Raw genomic sequence first — 23,480 nt, forward strand, 5'->3', positions numbered from 1 at the left:
TACCCAACCAGGGTAAAAAATATCGGAACTTCATTGATACTTTTAATCCCCAAAAGTCTTTTTTTCTTTGGCCTACAATTAAAATTTCTGTTTATTAAGTCATTTTTAGGGAGGGGTGGAGGTATAGATTATTGAGCAATGCTAGCATTTACTTCAGGAAAAAATACCTTGTATCACTGATCTATGCCTTGAACTTTCTTCTATTTTGTTTAACTCTACCTGAAAATATAGTCCAAATTTATTTTTTTCTTTTTATATCATTCAATACCTCTTATCAATATGTTTTTTGCAATTATTTAGGTCAATAATATTCCATTATTTCTGCAAAATAAATTTTAACATCTAGTCTTCAATCCAACTGAAGATTTTAGGGACTCCTTTTTTGCCTTGAAAGACATTTAGTGAAAATAAATCATAAAGGGAGTTTAATTATCATAGTTGTGCAGTTATGTTCAAGGAAATTATTTTCCCAATCTAATTATATAATTGAGTTTTTTTAGTATAAAAACAGGGTAGAATAAATACTTGGTTAAAATAGTTCTTGAATGTAACCACAAATTATCTTCGGACAGGTTTAAAAATTTTGGATAAATGTGAATTGGAACAAAATATGTAAGAAGTTGAATACTGTTTAACTATTAATTAAAGTCAAAACTTCAGAAATCAGTAGTAATGATTGCCATTCTGTTTTTTTACAATTTTGAAAAAAAAACAGTTCTGAATAATATGGGAAACACAATTTATGATTACAGTTTTAATTTTTATCGCATATTCAAATTAACTTGACTTTATATCGGTTAATGCAAAAAATTTAATAATTAAAGGCATTTTATTGCCTATGTTCGAACCACTATTTGATCATTTAAAATACAGACTTATGTGTGATTTTGCAGATGACAGTTTGTTTGTTTGTTGGGGTTTAACGTCCGAGCAGCAATATTTCAGCTATATTCAGACGATGAACATGAAATGGATGATAAAATGGACATGAAATGAAAAAAAGGGATGGGTCACAAGGATAATAGGGTCGACAAATTTTGATTGCCACTGGAAAAAGGGGGGTAAGGTCGGGCAATTTAGCCTCCTTTGGCGGAGCGCAAAGGTTCCTACTATTGAATACCACAGCAGGGTTCTTGAACGTGCGAGGAACGTGGCATCTTTCCCAACACGGTGCACCACTATGGTTTGCGGTCAGGTTTTCCGTATTATAGCCTGACAACCCCAGCATGCAACACGCCAGGGGTACCCCATTCCACCACCTGGGGCACACATCCCAGTTGCTCTGTGGGCAGAGCGCCTAGCCCCCGGCTAGGTTTCTGAGCACTATTTAGTCGCCTTATACGACAAGCTTAGCGCTGCTGCAGGCATATTCTTTTAACTTCCGGACCTGCACGGGGCGCCAGATGACAGAAAAGAATGCTCCATATAATAGATTTATTTACCTTACCTGTACGAGTCTCGTTATTTTTATCATATAGACCCTTTTGTTGTAAGTTGGTGAGCATGCTCAATATACACTTCCGCGAGGTAGGGCTTGGGTAGAACAAAAGAATTTTCCTCGCGGAAGTGTATATTGAGCATGCTTTAAGCATGTCCATTGACTACCACACCGTTAGAACAAAAGGGTCTATGAGAGCTAGGTTAGTTCGGTAAAAATTGTTTTTGGATTTTGGATTTAATCTAATGAATACTGAAGATGTAAACTTATTTCAATTATTTGAAATATTACCCATATGGTAATCTACCACATGACTTTATATCGAAAGCTAGTTCCCAATTTTTACGGATCAAGTCACCGTAAAGACAAAACAACACATACACAATGCATCCGTAACACTACCTGCGAGATTATTGGTAAAATTGTCAGTTTTTAAGTATTTTAAGCATTTACCATTTAAAGTAGATGTTACACAATGCACCAACCGATTGAAAAACTATGGCTGGTACTGTTTCTTGAGTAGAAATGAAAAGTAAATTTGCAGGCTGGGCTTTTGACACGCGTGGATCACCCCCTGAGTGATTTTACACATTGATTAGGATACCGATCGAAGCGTCAACAATGGGACATGTACAATGCAAATGCTTTAAATCCAATAACATGGCCTGAAGGTGGAAACGGGAAACGAAGACGATCTACATAACACAATACATCGAACCATAAAAATAGATTACATGTAAGAATTGAAGACGAGTAAAACAAGACATATCACCAAAAATAAGGCACTAGCAATATGAAATCACATAGAAAAATTGGGAGTGACATCGTGTGCTACGGAAGGGTAAACATGTCCTGATCCGCCAAAGGCATGCACCTGGAATTAGTAAGTATAATCAGGTTTTATTCCAGCAACATTAATGCTGTTCTCCAACATGGGTCAAAAGCACTGCCTCTTCGGTCTCAGGATAGCGTGCTCGCCTTGAGCGTGTGGGATCGTGAGTTCGATCACCCACCAAGGGACGGATCCAGGATTTTAGATTGGGGGGGGGGGGCGAGGCGAAAATTTTTTGTAGGTTTTTTTAAAATATTCTTCTGGAGTGAGTGGAATATAGATATCTTTTGTGGTAAAATTAGCGAGAAATTAAAGTTTCGACCTAAAACCGCCATTGCATGCACGTTTTAAAACAATAATCGATCCAAAAAAATAATTACACTTTCGCCGAACATCATTCAATTCAACAAAGTGTCAAGGTGTAGATAAAGTAAACCATGCAAAAATGGTGGGAAATTATTCGAAACTAAAATTTTAGAAATTAAATTGAGATGTTAATAATCACAATAAAACATTGAAGAATACTAATTATATATGTATAAACATCAGAACATTTGATCTGGAACTTGATATAACGTATATGTACATCGATACTTGTGATGCACAAGCAAGTAAGATGGTTAGAGTTGCCACATCCCATTAAATTACTTATATGTATTATATACTTGGCGTAGCTGTATTTGTATACACATGCTGTTTGTATACCGTTGTAGATCCTTTACTGTCTTACCCGACTGATGCCATCAGACGTAATTACTTGCGAGGAAGTATTACTCGGTTAACGAAAGTTATATTTTTATATAAATTAGTTGGCCGAGTAGTCCAGTGTGTTGGACTTCGTGTAGACGGTGTTGCCATAGATGTCGGGGTGAGAAGGGGTTCGAATATCGCGGAGGGAGCGACAATTTGCAACCGGCTTGCATCGATTCTTGACGACTGTATATATAGCAAAAAAATTATGCAAAAAACTGACTCTGTGTCAAGAATGGACTTGAAGATTTCTAAGGAAATGAAATGTGTCCCTTTGTAATGTTAACGCCGCTCGCTCTTACATGTATAGAAATTCGTCATCCAAACACAACATCAACACTCAAGTTAATAAAACAAGTAAAGTTACCAACTAAAAGGTACTGTATTTGAATGGTGATGGCAGGAACCCGAAACTGTTTTACCGATAAAATTACAAATATTTGAGCGGAATATCTTCTTAATCCATTTTATATAAAAGAGAACCTACTAAATGCTTCGCTCTCTCTTAAGGCGAATGCTTCCCTCATATTACTTATTGTTAGTGTAAAGTCTCTGCTCCGATACATGATGTCAAGAAGCAAACAGTTACACCACTGCAGCTATATGATTTAGGTTCTAGTATGGTAGATATATTTGTTGTTAATCCGGTTGGAACATATAGACTGATATGGTTTGATTTAAATATTTACTCATTGTTTTTAACTATTATCTGACATTTTTTATCGGTTTAGCTAAATATTGTATCATCTTCTCAATTATGTTTCTGTCGTTTCGTTTCAACTCGTTACATTATCGTTTCTGGATTACAGGTACCGAAACGCATACCGGAAGTAGACCTTTCTCGCACTCCGTTCGCCATCTTGTTAGCGTGGGCTTCTGAACTTAACAGCTTTATTTTCTTTTTTTAAACAACTGGTAAGTACTGAAATGCGTTACTTCCAATATTTGGTCATAGTAATCCATAATGAAGAAAAAGAACAAGCTAATACGGTCATTGCATTCGTTTCTATAGACAAGTACGCACCACCTTCTCTGGGGCTTTCTTAGTCATTTTCCTTCCTTGTTAATGTGTTAAAAATTACATTTGGAATTCGTCATTAATTATAAAAGCAGCAAGATGAGGCTAGTATTACTTGTCATTATTGGTAATATAAATACTTTATATGCAACATAAGGAAATCTAAGCCTGATAGAAGCCAGGAAGTGTTCAGTACTGTAGCCGTGTAGGTTAATTCTGTGTGAAGAGTCTTCAAGAGATGACATGCGATTTTGCATTTTATCTTGTATTGCCTATGTACATTGCTATTGAGAACAGATAAATGCATGACGTATTTGGCAAAAATGAAATACTGTTTTTCCCTTCCCAGTACGGACCCAATTAAATAGTCATGACCTGAAAGTTAGAGTCTGTCCCAGTTAAACATGCATTTTCCTGTTTTCCAGACAATACATACATGTAACAAGACTATTAGTGAAATCTTTTTAAAATCGTTTAAGAAGTTGCCATACGACTAAAGGAAGACTGGGATTGATTTTTGAGTTGGTGACATGAGCCAAGTAAGAATAAGGGACTACAAAAGTCAAATAAACCAGGAACTTTAAGATTTTTTGCTCAGATTCTGTAACTATAGCTTGTTTATTTCTGGTCTGATTTTAGTAATTTTTTTAGAACAATGCTCTTGAAAATCCCTGCCTGAATTTTTCAATCAGATTTCAGATATGTCTTACAGTTTTCGAGCTACAAGCGGCCAAAGGGGACCATGCCTATCAAATTAACTTGTTTTTTAGGGGGGGCGATTTTGAAACTTTTTTTATGGGGATTCATATGAAAATACCAGCCTAAATACAAGTGCTTTAAGAAGTATGCTTACCAAATTAACCGTATCATTTACTGTTGTTATAAGAAATAATGAGGTACAAAGTGATCCATGAATGCACCTTTATACTTAATTGAATTTCAAAGTACTGTGCATTATTGTGTCAGATGAGTTATTATGTCAATAATGAACTATAAGTCCCTATGTTCAGTGCGTCAAAAACTAATTTTGTGTCCACACTTGCCTCAAGTGAACTGGCTGATGTTGTATTATGCTGTGCTCTACACAGCTTTTTAACCACAAATCTGACAAAAGGTGTTAATTGCTGTTCGTATTCCTATTGGTGGTTTTTGCGGTCTTGACTGTACTTATGGATCTTGTATGACCGTCCCTTACAGGGATTGTGTTAGTATAGTCTGTTAGTAGTTGAAGGTAGCGGAGCCCAGCCTTCAGGATACCTGACTGAAGAACTCAATCAGAATATTCCCACTAGCGGTAAGGCTGCTCTGCTGGTGCTCTGGCCTACTCCCAGACCCCACATGGGTCCAAGAGCATTTTCCCACTCTAACTGTTTGGGAGTACATCAATGCGTAGAGTGTAAGGGAATGTTTTTATGACCAATGGTTAATCACCGAGAAGCAATCAGCTGATCAGGGTTATCTGATGATGATTAACAAGTAGAAAATGATCCCAATGATAGGATCTATGAAAATTTTATGGACAGCCATTGATTAATTTCTATTTTACAATTAGTTAGACAAAATCTGTCAATTCAAAAGGTCTAATTTTTTTTAACTACATTTGATAACAAATAAAAAGTTAATCTAATTGTCAGTTATCTCCCTTATAATTTTTTATTTTTCTGTATTTTCAACAGTACAGTTTATTTGCCGAAAGTTGCATTTGCAATAGTTCTGGGAAATAATATTTCTTTAAATTAGTAATGATTTGAGAAATTTGGTAGCAGCTGTCTTGATAATTTGTTACATTTCCTAAAACACTACCTTATGTAAGGGAATGGATGCTATCATTTATAATGTCTTGACTTCATGTACCTGTAAAAGGTTTTCATACTATTTTATCTTAACTACCTACAAGTATGACTAATGCTTTGTAAGATAAAACATAATAAAACCCTCAAATACAAAATGTGGAAACAGGCAACCAACAGTAAAAACTACCTTGCAAAAATGTTTTTCTCAAACTTGAGAAGGAGTCCTTTCCTCTTCTGGTGCACTGCCCTTTTCAATTTCTAGCTGGAGCACTGATATTGCAACTTCTTGGTGAACCCATTTTCATAAAGAACAAAATGAGAGTTCATTACTGGGTTAAAATGCTTAATTTTTACTGTCAATATTGACTCAAAATTAAATTAATTTTAACAAACTGCCTTCAAAGCTACATGTAGATTGGGAAGGAAGTCAATGCGCTCTGAAATTGACAATATAAATGTCAAGGGATTTCTGTATTGCACATAAAAAATAACATGCCCAAAAGAATCCTAATGAAGTGACTTGGTCAGAGGTTTGTCACTTTTCTACAATAATTGCTGTATTTACTAGCATGTAAGTATATCTGGTAAGTCTGACCTCTCTTTTTCAGTCCAAATTCCAGATTCTAGCTTTGACCCTCTTATAAGTAGGTCAGATTTCTGACAGATGCATCACTAACATTCCTTAATTACAATGAGTAATCCTTTTTGTTTTGATAACTTAAGTAAATGTTGAAATAAATAATTACAAGCCAGAGTTGTTTTTATAGTAGTTACTAGTAAGTAATTAAATTCAAGCCATGTGAATTGTTTAATATGGCAATTTTTTCATTCATTCTAATTTTGGTACAACCAATAACCCAAATTAAAATAATAAATCTAGGAACAACATAGAATAAAACAGAAAATTTACGATACTCTTGCTACTCATTTTTCAAGATAATTTCAGTAAGTTTAGAGAATATATCTGTTGAATAACGGGGGGTGGGAATCATAAAACAAATTGTCATAAATTACTAAAATATCAGTGATGTTATTAAAAACCGTCAACCAGCGAGTATCGCAGGCTACTAGCCAGTAAAAAGTAAGTGAAATCTAAAAAAAAAATACAACAGAAGAATTTGTAGTATTCAATTCATCCGGTTTTTATTCAATAAAATGCATAGAACGTGAAGCAAACTTGATAACAATACATTCACGGATTTTCCCTATATCTAAATATAGACAAATTTATTTTGATCGGCCAATCAAATTCATACATTTAAATTAAGAATCTTATTCGATTTCCTGTCGAGAAGCATGGCTGAACGAAAAAGGTCAACTCCAGAATTGAACCAACAATCTATAAACAGCTTTTCAATAAGTCAAGAAGGATTGATGATGGTAATTTACTTATTATGCAACTACTGTTATGAGTGTAGTTCAAATTGCGGATTTAATCGACTTTGAAGTCAGTAGGCCGGAGAGGAGGGACACATGCCGATGAGCATCTGGACTGGGTCTTGCTTCATATTTACCGGGATTCATAATTAAAGTGGCGGGATTGGCTTTTTCCAGATTTTTAAGGGATTCATGGGAATTTTTGCATCAAAATCAACGAAATGTTTATCTCACTGATTATTTTTTTTTTTGAAATTTTTTTGAGTGAGGCATGGTCACACTCCCACTTCCATTGTAGGCCATTCTATGCTGTAAAATTTAGAAATTTGATATACAAGAAAATCATGAATGGTGACCACTTTTGGCACCAGTTAGCACCCACTTTCTGGGTGAAATGTCTTGTCAGTTTGGACCCTTGTTTTCATAATAAGTTTTGTGAAGACATTTGATAAAAAAAATATCAACCACTCAGCAAAAAAATGTTTTATTAGGATACCTACAATAAAAAAATCAACATTGTTTGTTCATGTGTACGAATAGTCTCTTTATTGTTAATGTGATATTGCTTCCTAACTTAAATTTTGTTTTTGAAAATATTATTTATTATTTTATTTTTTTTTATTTAAAAAAATTTTTTTTGGTTTTATTTTACTTTTATATTGAGTTGCAAAGTGTTTCGTTTTATTATTTTGTTAATGTTTTCCAGCTTGCGACATTTCAGAAGAATGAACCTGTTGGAGATAAACTTCTGGTTTGCGTTAATAAATAAAAATAAAAGGTGTTTTTGAAGCAGGTTTATTTAGCAAACCATTTACAGTGACGTCGATACTGAGTTCAGTGCCTGTAGACTACTTAGTTTTACTTCAGACCAAAGAAAAATTAATAATTGATAAAAAAAGACATCTTAGATCCTTGATTGAGGTTCTTTGGTTATGGTTTATATTTTCAATAAATTTCGCTGCAACTGCATGGACCCAAGGGCCAATACTTAGTAAAATAAAAATAAAACCAAAATAGAAATTAACATTAACAAAAAAAGAAAAGATTTTGCCATACTTCATCACACCCAGCTCCAAGCAATTTGTAGTCTTTCCGCACTAATTTAAGTAAGTCACTGACTCACTGTTAAAACATTAAAACCTGAAAATTATCAACATTTCCTGGTACAAGGACTTTGTTTTGATTAACGTGCAAGTCTCAAAAATGTATAAGCGAGACTATTTGTATGCCCCATCAACTTTGTTGGGGCCATAGGTTTCCTGTATGTTTGTTCCTCGTACCCCAAGCCACCTTTGATTATGAATTAAAAGTCAGTATAATGGAAAAAAAGACTCCTTAAGGAAGTGGACAAATCTAGGGTCTGATTTTAATTAATTCAAGTTAGATTGAAGTATTAATAAGAGTTTGACAGAGATAAACAAGTATAAGTCAGAGAAGGACAAAAGTTGACTAGATTACATATTTTTCACAATGTTGAATTAAAAAATTTTGGGCAGGGCCATTTCTTCAGTACTTGACCTTTGCAAATAAATGTAATTTGGTCAAGTCCTTCAAGATGAACATTGAAGGGGTCAGTGTTTCCCCTTCATCCTTAAGGACCAAACTACTTGAATTTGGCTTAAAGTACCAAAAAAGAAGGATTTTAAGCCTGCAAGAGCACGAAACTCAGTGTTTGGAGTACCGAACTCTCTGAATTCAGTCAAAGTTCTTTTATCTTGAATTAAATTTGTCAGACACATAAAATACTGTTAAAGTGTGATATTTGCTTAAATACATGTATAAATATCTATTGATTGAGAAACAAAAAATAAAACCCCTCAAAATGCACCAGAATGCAGGATTTTACATCTCCAATTTAAAATTTTCTTGGGGGGGGTGGCAGACCCCCCTCTCCTTTACTTTAACCAAATCTCCTTATACTTCAAAACTTAATGACATCACTGAATATTGATTGCTGTTGTTGTGAATTACGGTATGTTACTGGGTTATGTTTTTATTAGACCTTAGGGTGTTTAGCTACAGTGTATATGAGAGTGCACAGGTAAAAATCAATACACAATGTATGAGTGGGAAATACAAATAAAATCATATAAGGCAAGCAATATGGCAAAATAAAGACTAAACAGTAATTTTTTTATTACTTCATCATAATTTATTAGCTGTAAAAGGTAGAAAATGAAGACAGTCTTTATAACTGATGTTTACAATTGGGGTAAATAGCGCCAGTGTGGCTGTTTAACATTGGTGTCACTTTCATGTCCATTATCAGGCTTCTGACATCTTCAAGCTGAAAAGTTTAATTAATAAGCTAGATCTGGTCTTATAAGTTGGAAACCCTTCCCAGCAGTTCAAAATTTACTCCCAACAATTTGATGCATGTATACAAAGTGGCAAATTTTTAACACTCTAGAATCAACATCTTTCAATAGAATTTGATAAAAAAAAAATGGTTAATCTGTAGTACTAATCAAAATGTAGTATTGATTTTCAAGGTCTGAGCTTCAGAGGTCAGGGTCACAGTGAGACTTAAAAATGTGTCACAGTACTGTAAATAAAATTTGGTTTTTAACAGCATATAAAACTGTTAAGAATTCAAAAGGTAATTGCCAGGTTTTGATAACATGTATCACGATTTAAAAAAAAAAAATAGAAATAGCCGAAGACACATGATAATTTTGATTTTGTCTCTTATTTTTTCTGTATATTGAGGAAAAACATTCTTTTGAAGTTTACATTTGGTCCTGTTTGAGCAACTAATTAGGTTTTTTTTTCTTTAATGAAATAAGAAAGCAAGCAACAATGAAGAGAGGACATGATGATGATTATGAGGACCAAGGCCAAAAGAGAGGCAGAGGTGATGGAAAGGTTGAACTTCGTTTTCTGTTGGCCAGCAAAGTAAGGCACATCTTGACACACCTTTCTAAATATGTATATAGGCAGACTAATTTTGTAGTGAGGCTTCACAACAATTTTTCTTATAAATCTTACTGAGCCATTTATTTATTTATTAATGAAGGGATTTGGTGATAGTGTAAATTAACTTTTGACATCTGATTAGTCAGTTTTGTAATAATCATTCAACTTAAAAGTATTTTTTTATACCTTATTTGTGAACCGTAGATATTTTGTATGAATCATTTAACATGTTGGAAAAAATTAATAAAACCCCTGATAAGTCATAAATCATGTAAGGATCTTTGATTTTGAATTTGTTTGGTTTTCGATTAAGAAAATGTGAATCAGCAATCCTTAGGTGAACCTCTTACTAGCACAAAAACACTTGATAGATAATCTTTTGAGTTACACAAAACTTGATTTTACGAAGATTTGCTAAAATATGATTGTAGAGCATCTTCAGGAACAGTAATTTGTTTTTATTACAGAATGCTGGTGCTATTATTGGAAAAGGTGGTAGTAACATCAAGAGGTTGAGAGCTGATGTAAGTTTAGCCAGTGTCACTTAAAAGTTGGTGTTGGTCTCTTCTGCATTTTTGCAGAGGTCACCTTAACTGGGTACTTGCCGTTTAAAGTGAATGAGTACCAGGGTGACTCTTGAAAATGCTGTTTCACTATAACTAAATTTAAAAGGCTTAACATAGTAATTTGTTACAAATTTAAAAATCCCTAAGTGGTCCTGTGAAACATACATGTATATTTATGTCAAATAATGTATCTAAGTTAGACTGACTTAGAACTGATTCCTTGTTGACATTTGACCTTGGTCTGGCTCCTGGTGACAGTGGTCTATGACTGGGGTCTTGGAGTCTCCTATGTCACATTTTTGTCTCCATAACAGAATTTGATGACTTGTCCTCCACAGAACCTAGCCTGTTAGCAATTTGATTTTATAATGTCATATTTAGAAAATCTAAAAAGACCAGACTTACAGATAAAACCAGATTACTACAGTAATCAAGAGATCATAAAACTGTTGTAAAAATATCACTATTACAGGTTAATAAATATTATAATTGTGGGGCTTGTTATGTATATTTACACATTTTGTTCTCTTAGCTTTGTTATAATGACATGCATATTTAGTTTTAAAAAATATGTCATTCCAGTTGATTATTGGAATTAAAACTATTAAACTATTGTCCATGTAAAATGTCCAGAGATGTTGAAAGCAGTCCCTAATTGTCAGACCATTGATGAAGTTTCCCTGAGATTATCTAGGATACTTGGGTCCAGTTTAAATCCTAAAGTTGCCATGATTCTAGTGTCCCATGACCATGTGAAAAACCGAAATGTTTTTTGTGGTTTTTTTTGTTATGTTTTTTTTTTTTTTGTTAAAGAACACTCATACTCATTAAAGCGTGTGAAAATTTTGCCTTCAAATGGTCATGTCCAGGTTATGACAAGGGACAGCTATCATTTTTCCTTTTGCTTCCCAGTGGTCTTATTGGTCTGACAAATTTCAACATCTCTAATATAACTGATATATCATTGTATTATGCCTTCTTCTATTCTGCAGATATCAAGTCCATTAAGCGCCATTGTCGTTAATTGAACAATTAAAAAAATTCCATTTACTGATTGTCAATTTTTGACTGTTTATGATCCATGTTTAAAATATGTGTTCCGTTTTCTCCTTTTCTACATATCTGGCCTGGCCCATTATCCTATTCCTGTCCGAAAAATATCGTCAATGGCCTTGAATATCCACTACAACCCTGGTCCATGGAACTTACAGTACAAAGCCAGTGTGACAGTCCCAGATAGTACCAGTCCCGAACGGTATGAACCTCCATAGTTATTAAGACAACTTTATTTCATTCATAACCCTAGCAATGGGGATATCTAGCTCATTTCATCATCACTTACGTTTACTATTCATTTTGATCCATTTCATGGTGATTGTGCCAGAATTTCTTCCTTTGAATGCATTGAAACCTTTATAGCAGATCTCTTTCTCTTCTTGGGACTTTATGATCATTGCATTAAATCATCTTATTGACTTTATGTAAATAGTTTACTCAAGTAATTATTTAATCAACTTGTTATATTTATGATGTTAAAGATATAAAAAATAATAATATTTCTGACTGGTGTCTACTTCGTTACATAAGGTCCCAGTGCTAGATTTTCTGTGTCATGTGATATAATAGGCTTGAAAGTTTTCTGGGTTTTTTTGCATACCTAAAATAATTTTGACAAGAGAAATGAATCATATTATCTTTTACCTCTCAGATCATGTTAGAAAGGTTTCACTGTAGAAAGGCTGATAAAGAATAAACAAAATGAAACTGTATAATGCACCTTGATATTTTTTTTTTCTAAGTGACTTTGAAATACATTTGTATTTAAAGCTTTTTTTTTCAAATGGTGTGAATTTTAAAATCAAATTTATCATTGGAAATTGTAGGGTACTTAATTTTTTATTTGACCTTAATGTTGAAAAAATCTTTCGACATCAGTGCAAAATTATCAATCTTAAGTTTTATTTAAAAAATAAAGATGGCTCATTTTACTTTTATGTACAATTTTCTGTAAAGTCACCTTTTTATGCTTACTTATGTGGATGTCAAAAAAAAATATATTCTGATACAAATCACCATATGAGGGTCTTTACCATTGATTTATTATCTGCACTGATCTCCTATGGGTGTGAACTGCTTTATTAACGTATAGAACCTCACTAGCGGTCTTAAATGTTGTGGTCCAGTAATAGAGATTTTTTGTGCTTCACTAATTTATGAAAATGGAAAACTCACTGCTTCATTTAAGTCTCCATTTGCCTCTTCTCTACTGTCGCATCATGTCTGCGTTGCATTTAAAGTGTGCCTGGTGGGATTAAATTATTACACATTTTTTATGATTAAAAAAGTTTTCACTAGCATTTTCATATTTTGATAAAGGTGAAATCCTAATCCCTCACACCCTAGACCATATATTTGCTATATTTAACTTCAACAGCTAGGAATATTCATCCAATTTTTCCTGTCAATTATTATCGGTCACAATTGCCCAGAAAGTAAATTTATGAATTAGATTTTGAGATCTGTAAAAGTAAATACTTGAAATTAGAAATTTTTGTATAATAATTCTTTTAAATAATAAAAATGCTTTTCCTTTTCTCTAAAAGCAGTAATTTTTGTTAATTTTAATTGTGTTATTGTGTTTTTTTTTTATTTTTTTTTGTTTTTTTTTTTGTAAATTTCTGTATGATTTCTAACAGCTTTGTTGATTTATATTAAACCACCATGATTATCTATTTGACAGTGTGTTGACTGTTGGAGCTGAGATGGCAACAGCATTAGATTGTTTACTTGATATCATACCCAAACTAGAAGATGTAAGTTTAATTAGGTATCCATCCACATAAGAATCAAGCAATTCAGTGATTCATTCTAGAAGAACATATTAATTTGATGACTTGGATAGAGTGAATAACCAAATTATGATCAAGAGTGCCGAAGAAAGCCTAGATTGTAAGAGTGTGTGGAAATATGAATTAGTGACCTTTTAACTTACATAATTTATCTTCTGCATGATTCTTATGTCACTTTCTTTCCTCTTCAGAATAATTTCCTGATTTTGATGATCACATTGCTTCTAAAAAGTTTTTAATATAACTGTTTTGTATAGGTTTCTCTATACATTTGAATACGTGTATGTAAATTTCATTTATACAGTACAAAAACTACAAAGATGACAACTTCGATTGTGAGCTGCGTATGTTGGTGCATCAGAGCCAGGCTGGCTGCGTCATTGGCAGAGCTGGATTCAAAATCAAAGAACTCAGGGAGGTAATACTGGAGGGTTAATTATATTTGAAATATAATGATATTTTGCCAAGATTATTCAACTCAAAACAAATAAGTGGAAGTATACTATTCAAATTTTCAGTTACTCACCAGTAGGTGTGGTATTTACAATTGGAATAATGAAAATTCTAAAGGATCAATGATTTCAATGTCATACAACCTCACAAAGCATTAACCAAAAAACTAGAAATAAACAAAGGACAGGAATCATGAAAATTCTAAAGGATCAATGATTTCAATGTCATACAACCTCACAAAGCATTAACCAAAAAACTAGAAATAAAAAAAAGGACAGGAATCATGAAAATTCTAAAGGATCAATGATTTCAATGTCATACAACCTCACAAAACATTAACCAAAAAACTAGAAATAAAAAAAGGACAGGAATCATGAAAATTATAAAGGATCAATGATTGCAAATAAATGTCTTTAAAACATGTCTACACTTTTAAAACTTATAATAAATATTTTTTATAGAAAACTGGAGCACAAATCAAAGTATATTCCCAATGTTGTCCAGAATCAACAGAGAGAATAGTGGCCATTGGTGGCAAGCCTAAAACAGTCGTAGACTGCATTGATACTATCCATGAACTTCTTAAATCAGTATGTAATACTTTATACAAATGAATGTAGATAAAAAGTGAAGTGGCTGGAGAGCAGAAAATGTTAGGGTCTCGATAGGAAAATGCAGATTTGTTTACAACCATAAAACTTTGCATTGTATAAAGGCATATGAAAATATGTATCTGTTTATGGTTTTCCTACCAACCCTAACATATTTTATCTGCAAACTGAAAGTAAAAAATTAAAATCAGTAATTTCAGTTTAAAAACAGAAGTATATTTCAGCTAAGTCATTCTGGTCTTTTGAGTTAACCAGGCAATTTCACATCCATCAAACCGTATTGGCAACCTTGTAATAAACAAAAGGTCAGCAAGACACAGGCCATGTAGACCAATGTTGTAGTGCTGAAAATTGATAAATATAAGATAAAGAACCAAGGGGAAGTGGACTGTAATTTTTTTCTCTGAGACTAATGATTTGGTTAAAGTAAATGTGAAGCATATGCCTAAAAAATGAAATGAAAATGCCTCCCTACCATCACTGTTTTTGATTAGAATATAACCATAAACAGTGTTGTGAGTTTTTAAGGCCTATATGATATGGTGTTTTTGTGTACAGTGTTGGTTGATTTTTTGTTTTTGTCTGTTAAATTGAGTATAGGTGGGTGGATAGAAATTTACCGCAAGGTTCCATACCACAAGAAATGTTCTGATAAATTTTGGTGGTTTTAGCTCATATTGTTTAGGAATCAGAGGCAAATGTGGGGTTTAAAAATATTTTATAAAACATTATTTAGAATTACTGTGAAAACGTGCCAAAAATGAATATTCTTTTGCTTTTGGGGGAATAAGTTCGTCAAGATAAGCGTTAAAATTACTTGACCACTTTCAGTCTAGTGAACAACTTGTGCTGTGTCAAACATTTAATCACAATCCAAATCTGATGTGGTATACAAGGTTTAGTTTTAGTCTATACTAACCAAATATTATTCAGATGTGACTTATATATATCATGCTGCACCATGCAAAGCATTTTATTTAAACTATCTTGTCATCTTAATGTGCTAATAATGTGTGGTCGACCTTGAATTTCTGTGAAAAGTTGTGTTTTTTGTAATAATTTTGCAAATTTATTAAGGCACCTCCAAAAGGACCAAACCAGCCATATGATCCTATGTACTGGGATGAGTTCATGGTGAATGACTATGGAGGATTCACAGCCTCAGAAGGAATGAGAGGAGGAAAAGGTGGCAGAGGAGGAGGTGGTGGACGTGGTGGTATGGGAGGTGGAATGGGAGGAATGAGAGGTGGAAGGTATGTAATCTCATTTTTAATTTATATAAGTACTTGAAGGGAATAAATATTTAGCTGCCTCAGTAGATCATAAAGAGTTAACAATTTTTGGAACTTTTGACCAGTGATAAAATTCTATACATTTATAAATAATTTGAAATAAATACTGTAATCTGATAGGTTAAAATAATTTTGTTATATCTCAATGGATACAAAATATTGACACACCCTTATTCAGTTAAATTCAGAGCTACTTTTCTCGTGTTTAAAGATAAAAATATGTTTTAAAATTGATTTATAAGAATTGGCTATGATAAAAATTTTGTCTATTGAAAAATAACATAAATTTTCCATGTGCATATTTTGTTTATTGCACTTGGCGCAATAAACGATATGCACTTGGAAAATTTATGTTATTTTTCAATAGACTAGATTTTCATTATTGCCAATTCTTAATTAAATTGCCAAATTATTTATAAAAAAAAACTGGCTGAAATGACTGATGAGTTTAACAGACCTTTTAAATCAATGCATTATTAAACAACCATTCAGGATACATCTTTGCCTATATGCTTTATTCAACATTGTAAGCTAACTTAAGATTCAGTTAATATACCAATATTTCCTACCAAATTAACATTTAACATGTACCCACCTCGTTGGTGTGTATATTTGACCAAAATGTTAATTTAAATTTTATTTTTTTAGAGGAGGAATGGGTAGAATGGACATGGGTCGTGGTGGTGGAATGAGAGGAGGTGGAGGTCGAGGAGGTATGGGTGGTGGCATGGGAGGAGGCAGAGGTAACCGAGGCGGTGGAATGATGAGGTACATATAATTTTCCTTTACCGAATAAAATCTCATCACACTTATCCTTGTTTTAGTTCAGTCTTAAATGTTGCCTTAAGTTTCAAAGTAAGGATTGATATTTGTTTTTAAAATGTTTACAATGTACACTGTTGGGTACCAGCATAGAATTGCAAACAAAATATTGCATTAAACCAATGCTAATTATTCTTTTTGAGAAAGTAACTGTATAATTTCTTATGATTGAACTTCATTCTACTGTAAAATATATAATTTTAGATTAAAATATTCTTTATCAATTTTAGAGGAGGCAACAGAGGTGGTGGAGGAGGAGGCATGGGAATGGGTGGTATGGGAGGTGGAATGGGCAATATGGGAGGAGGAATGGGTAATATGGGTGGCAATATGGGAGGAGGAGGAGGTGGGGGGATGGGCAACATGGGTGGAGGAATGGGTAACATGGGAGGTGGAATGGGTGGCATGGGTGGAGGAATGGGCAACATGGGTGGCAATATGGGAGGAGGAGGAGGTGGAATGGGCGGTGGAAACATGGGAGGTGGAGGTAAGTTGAGTTAGTCAAAAGTGAAACTAAAATCGTGGTCCATAAGTATAATAACAGTTTCGAAATTAGTCTCACTTGCATGCTGTATTTACTTTACTGAAAAAAGATTTTGAATAACATTACTCATTTAACAAAAATGGTTTTGATAATAAACTCTCTATCTTGTACCTTCTGCTAGTCAATATAATGAAATATTTCAAGTGCATGTAGTTAAAATCCCAGTTTTATTGTTAATTTCATCATAATGTAGAAGTGATATTTGTTAATTCTGTTCCCATTTTTTACCATTACATTGTTGATTTTTTAGGTTTTGGTGGAGACAGTTATGGCGGAGATAGTTATGGTGGAGGATACAATGAAGGATTTGATGGAGGTTTTGGAGGAGGTGGAAGTGGTGGTGGAGGAATGAACCAGAACTTTTCTCAGGACAACACAGTATGTTATATTGCAATCAATAAAACTGATTATTTGTGATTTTAGGTTTAATCTTACCATTCAAAATCAACAGTTGCTTTTAAAATCAATTTATTTCTTATAATGAAGTTATACTAGATATATTCGCTAATAAATAAGTAATCTACACAAAATTTTTGTTATAAATCTGAAACATCGTGCTAAACTTGATGTAGTCGGCTTATTGTGGAAAATTTTTTAATCCTTACTTGTGCCTGTTATGCCACCTACTTTCATGAAAATAATACTGTAAATGTATTAATCCGCAGTTGCTGATTCTGTATAGTGAATGTATTGGCAGGTATTCATTTTTGTGGTTTTAACAAATGATTAGTGTTGTATAGTGTTAAAAGTTAATTCATAGGTACTATTTTTTTGTGATTTTTGGTCCATCACGAAAATAATGAAAATTAGTACACAGCAAAAATTAATATGTTTACAGTATTTTGTCTCTATTTCACAGCTTTTTTGTTTTTTCTTTCCAATTACTTAAAAAGCACATAACATGACAGGTTAGTAGTGTACTTGTTATTTGAAGTGGAAAAATCTGCTTGATCTGTATGTACATGTAGTTCTTTTCTTATCAATTAAATTGAATTGCAGGGAGACATGGGTCAAATGTTTGGTTCAGAGTCAACACAAGTAACTATTCCAAAAGATGTAAGTTTTTGTATATGTATAGTATCTAATTGATAGCTTATACTGTAAATCCTGTATTTAAAAATTGATTATAGGTGATAACTTAGGAATAACTTCCTTGACAGTATATATTTTGATTGTATTTAAGTGCTTTGACTAAAGGAAAAGAATAATACGTAACATTTTTACAACAGGAGGTTGTTCTACATATTTATTGACATGATGTGACATGTAAAATGAGAAAAATAATAAGGAAATTAGACTAGTTAGCTGAAAAAAAAGTGGACTTTTTTTTTTTTTTTTTTCGCCTGATCTTAGTATAGGATTATTCATATGGCATGAAATTTGAAATCTTAAGAAATTGTATTTGAAATTTTGATATTGCACAAGACTTTACCCTTGGTAACTCCAGTCCTACATTTATATACCTACCTTAACTAAGAAGTTCAGTGCAGCTGAGCACAATTAGCCTGGGGAACTGGTCCTGCTTTGCCCCTTTTGTTAAATTTTTGTGGCCTTCCTACTCTTATCTGTGACTATTTTGGATATTTCCATTGGGGATATATGTAGAGAGGTGTTGTTGGCATTCGAAGAAGGGAAGGGTCAAGAAAGTTTTCCCTTAAGTAGTCAAAATGTTTTATTATTTTACTTTTTTTTTTTTAAAAATGTTGCTTTATTGGGTAGTAGGATCTCATTAATTCAGAAAAAAATATTTAAGACTTTTAAGATATTTGTTTTGCGGGGATATTCTAAATCAATTTCAGTTGTTACAAACTTTAATTTGAGGGAAGTTCTTTTCATTTTTACTATTATGGGAATTTACTTAATAAACACAACTGATCTTTACTGTCCAACCTATTTCCACAGCTGGTAGGAGCTATCATTGGGAAGGGTGGCTCCCGAATCCAAGAAATTCGTCGCCAGTCACAAGCCCAGATTCTGATAGATGAGCCCCTGATGGGTAGCAATGATCGTGTAATCACCATTACAGGCTCGCCAGAACAGATTCAGAACGCCCAATACCTACTACAGATGAGGTGAGTCTTAACATAAACCATAAAGTAACTTTAATGCATGGGTATCAATTTTCATGGTATGTCAAAAATGTATTAGGTCATGTCATTCATGGATGTCTTTTCAAAGTAGGAATTATACATTTTGTTTTGAATATTATTTAGTGGTTTGACCTAATAAAAAAAATCATAAAAATTGGTACTCTTGCAAAAAATGTTCTGCAGTATTCAATGAGTATTCAAAAGTGTCAATATGAGCTTAGCACTAATTCTGTACATCAAAGTTCAAAATGAAGGATCAAACACTTCTGAAATCAAGTATACAGTTATACCTTATGGAGTTCAAAGGAAACCTTTACTGCTTCTTTTATGACTTTCGAACTTTGCTGTTATATATATTGAACTTTTCTTGTCTAAACAAGAATAGATTGATCTAAAACATGAAGTAAGAGAGACAAGATGATAAACATACATGTATATGAACTATTTTCACAAATTTATGGGTACTTTAATACAGTGCATACACATATATACAGTGGTTAGTTTGATGCAGACTTATTCTTAAAGAAAAAGTATATGGTAACTTTTTTTGTTTGTTTCAGTGTGAAGGAATTCACAGGAGGACAGTACTGAGAATCTTTATGACTCTGTATAGACCCCATGTTTTTTTTACTATTGTCATGAATCATGTTGTCATTGTTCCATGTAATAAACTAGATCCCATACTTCATCTTAACTAAGTTTGATCATGTCATTCATTAATTAGTAGTTTTTCACCTTTTTATACACAACTAATAGAACAAAACTTATTTACTTCCTTGTTGAAGAAATCAGCATTTTAATTTTATTTATTTATTTTTTTTTTTTGGTATCATTTTAGCATAATTTCATATACCTACATCATGGGACATTTTAATTTGTCTGTTGTATTTGTAAATGAGATGGTTGAATAATATAGTAAATATTTATGATATACTGTGATTTGCTTTATTATTCCGATTTCGTGCCCTTAAATTGTGTTATTGGTTAACCTGCAAGTCTAGTTTGTAGTAGTTTTACAGTGTATTAAAACAGGTTGTGATTACATTGTTAGTGTTTGTTTTAAGTTTAAATCTGTGTTGTGTATAAATTTCTTGTCACCTTTTGTCAGTGGTAAATAAGAGGGTCGAGTATTAGTTGAGTTTTCTAGTGTTTTTGGCTACAGGTGCCCTCTTGTAATTCAGGACATACATTGTAGTAGTTGTTACTGTGTAAGCAAAAGTTGTGAAGACCAAATCAAAACAAAAAATTGACATTTATCAAATGTTTAGTAGAAAATTACAGGAAATACTTGTACATAAAATCTGTTAGTCTGTTTACATGTGAATTTATAATATCATCGTCATTATTTATCTTCTTGGGCAGTGTAAAAATATCCCCATGTTTTCTTTGAAAATAGAGACCTCTTTCTTGTCCATCCAAAACCAATGGTATTATTCCAAAGGCATAACTTCATTTTGACTTCATAGCCTACAAAATAATAATTGTATAACTAAAAACAATGCACTTTATCTACATCTGAAAATGTGTGTAGCTCATTGTCCTGAAAACAAAGAAGAATAAAAAATATTCCTCTAAATTTAAAGAGCCAATTTATTTACTCCTGTGGTTTTAAAACAAAAAATGATATGTATTTCAACTGGGGAAAAAAACAAATTACATGAAAAAAGTGAGGTAATTTATTCACTTACCGTTTTGAATATCAATTATGCCGTGCATGGGACCAGCAGGCAGGTTCTTTCTAAGGACAGTTTTAACCCCTCCATTTGTGTCGAAAAAGCAATCATCTGAAAATGGTTAGTTCAAAGAGCACTTGCTAGGTGTAAAGCTTCACAGCTGTCATTAATGATAATTTAAAGAAGGGCGTAAAAGGACACATGAGCACATTTTAAACTGAAGAAAACCTGTATATCGGAATCGCCTTTATATTGGTCTGTTGTACACTTCTAAAAAAAATCAAATATATATGATAGTAGAGTATCATTTGTAGATTTGCACGAACACTGTCACCAATGATCAGAGCTTTCAATTCATATCTACTGTCAATCATAGTTTTTATCAACTGCAAAGAAAAGTGTAATTTTTTCATTTTTCAAAGGTAATAACTTGAGTCGTCCAACTACTACTTCGACCCTTTGAAACTTTTGTAGAGCTCTTCAAGCGGAAAAAGTTGGTCATCTGTCCTTCATATTCCTCCACTGTCTGGAAAACTGTACATCAATGTATACACAATTTAACATATTGGAGTTATGCAAATGACAGGAAAACCGGATGAGTGTAAAAGGTTTTTAATGATGGCGAAGCTCCCATACACAACCAGGTTTATTGTTTTTCTCAAACATAGTTTCATACAACCTCAAACTATGGTGTGGCGCTTTCATCATTGTAGGCACTTGATTTGATCTTTCTAAAATTTATGATGAGGTTTCGAACTACAAAAGGAAGGTTGGTGTCAAATTCTGAGGTTACGGCTCCAACCGTCGGGGCTGATGAGTCGGAAGCCAATAAAACATGTTTATCACAAACATAAATTCCGGGAAATAAACATGCATCAATACATATTCAAATACACTTTATCACAACATACATAATCATCTAACCCTGAACAGTACGGCTTAACCCAGCCAATGTCAAATATTGAAATAATGATGCAAACGTGTATCATATCAATGCTGCCAGACATTTATTTAACTTAACCTATTACAACCTTGGGGTTTTTTTTTAAAACACACTGTCCACCATAAATTTCACCACAAAACTCAAGGACACAAAAAAATACACGATTCCATTAATTTCAACGGATTCAAAGGGGTGTGAGTTTCTGATGTATTACACAAATGCCTTGCCCCGTGTAGGTCCGGGTGTTAAAAGAATAAGCCTGCAGCAGCGCTAAGCTTGTCGTAAAAGGCGACTAAATAGTGCTCAGAAACCTAGCCGGAGGCTAGGGCGCTCTGCCCACAGAGCAACTGGGATGTATGCCCCAGGTGGTGGAATGGGGTACCCCTGGCGTGTTACATGCTTGGGTTGTCAGGCTATAATACGGAAAACCTGACCGCAAACCATAGTGGTGCACCGTGTTGGGAAAGATGCCACGTTCCTCGCACGTTAAAGAACCCTGCTGTGGTATTCTCCCGGAGTAGGAACCATAGGGCTCCGCCACAGGAGGCTAAATTGCCCGACCCTACCCATCTCTCCCTATTTCCAGTGGCAATCAAAATTTGTCGACCCCATTGTCCTTGTGTCCCATCCCTTTTTCATTTCATCATCATTTCATGTTCATTTTATCATCAATTTCATGTTCATTGTCTGAATATAGCTGAAATATTGCTGCTCGGACGTTAAACCCCAACAAACAAACAAACAAAAACACAAATGTCTTCGATATTGTTCTAAATATTCTATTCCACAATGGTCAGACTGGTTTTTATTTTGGGAGTTAAGACTTGAACATTTTAAAAATTAGAGGCCATAAACAAGCGTTTTCCTTATGTCCAGACAACAACTTGAATATTGGTAAATGGATCTCTTTGAAATTGTATTACAATGTGCCATGCCAATAAGGGAAGGCTAAGATTGATTTTGGTGGTTAAGACTTCAATTTTTTTTTTAATTAGGGACCTGAAGCAAGCATTTTCGTTATGTCGGGGATATAACTGAAGTAAATGGGTCTCTGAAATTGTATTTCAAAAGTGACCACTTCGATTCAGGTCAAATTCTTATCATGTGTCCAATATGTAATCAAAATTCAAAGCTGTATCAAGTCTGAATGTCTATACTTGTCTATACTTGCACAACTGTTCAGGGTCGTATCTAGCTGTACCCTATGAAGCATTTTATTGAGATGTACCTTGCAATGAGTGGCTTTACCTCCTATATTCTATAAATATACATGGCGGGGATGTTTTTTAAGGGGTCAAAAATCGAAATTATTGTACAAGATACCCCAAGACTTTCGTTAAAATATGTCTAGTAGTTTCAGAGAAGAATGTTTGAAAATAAGTTTACAGACGATAACAGAGGCTAGGTGATGGCAATAGCTCACATGGCCATTTGAGCCAGGTGAGTTAAAAAAAGGAACAAGCAGGTAGGATGGATAAAGTGGTTGGTGGAGGCTGTTTTACAAAAGCATGGA

General features: G+C 33.4%; 1 protein-coding gene across 3 annotated transcripts; it reads left to right on the top strand.

The window, feature by feature from the left end:
- Positions 1 to 3,778: 3,778 nt before the first annotated feature.
- On the top strand, positions 3,779 to 20,290 carry LOC148622497 (heterogeneous nuclear ribonucleoprotein K-like). Of its 3 annotated transcripts, none has more exons than XM_088572496.1 (14): positions 3,779 to 3,935; positions 9,995 to 10,103; positions 10,592 to 10,648; positions 11,902 to 11,945; positions 13,431 to 13,503; positions 13,844 to 13,957; positions 14,454 to 14,582; positions 15,681 to 15,856; positions 16,544 to 16,663; positions 16,948 to 17,204; positions 17,512 to 17,639; positions 18,261 to 18,317; positions 19,164 to 19,333; positions 19,912 to 20,290. In XM_088572496.1, exons 2-14 carry the CDS (start codon positions 10,008 to 10,010, stop codon positions 19,940 to 19,942), a joined length of 1,452 nt encoding a protein of 483 aa, XP_088428622.1. In that variant the 5' UTR covers positions 3,779 to 3,935; positions 9,995 to 10,007; the 3' UTR covers positions 19,943 to 20,290. The 3 variants fall into 3 exon arrangements, with proteins under 3 accessions (XP_088428622.1, XP_088428623.1, XP_088428624.1); XM_088572497.1 differs by having other exon boundaries at positions 19,288 to 19,333; XM_088572498.1 differs by lacking the exons at positions 3,779 to 3,935; positions 11,902 to 11,945 and having other exon boundaries at positions 10,019 to 10,103.
- The last annotated feature ends 3,190 nt before the right edge of the window (positions 20,291 to 23,480 follow it).

Source organism: Perna viridis, chromosome 3, assembly GCF_037379345.1.
Source record: "Perna viridis isolate PV_CMFRI_1.1 ecotype Kerala chromosome 3, ASM3737934v1, whole genome shotgun sequence".
Classification (NCBI taxonomy): Eukaryota; Metazoa; Mollusca; class Bivalvia; order Mytilida; family Mytilidae; genus Perna; species Perna viridis.

What these genes read in the sequence shown, in the direction of transcription:
- LOC148622497 (XM_088572496.1), top strand. Translation starts at nt 10,008, where the DNA reads ATGAAGAGAGGACATGATGATGATTATGAGGACCAAGGCCAAAAGAGA. An exon ending in GGAGGAATGAGAGGTGGAAG is followed by an intron (nt 15,857 to 16,543) that starts GTATGTAATCTC and finishes TTATTTTTTTAG; the next exon opens with AGGAGGAATGGGTAGAATGG. An exon ending in AAGTAACTATTCCAAAAGAT is followed by an intron (nt 18,318 to 19,163) that starts GTAAGTTTTTGT and finishes CTATTTCCACAG; the next exon opens with CTGGTAGGAGCTATCATTGG.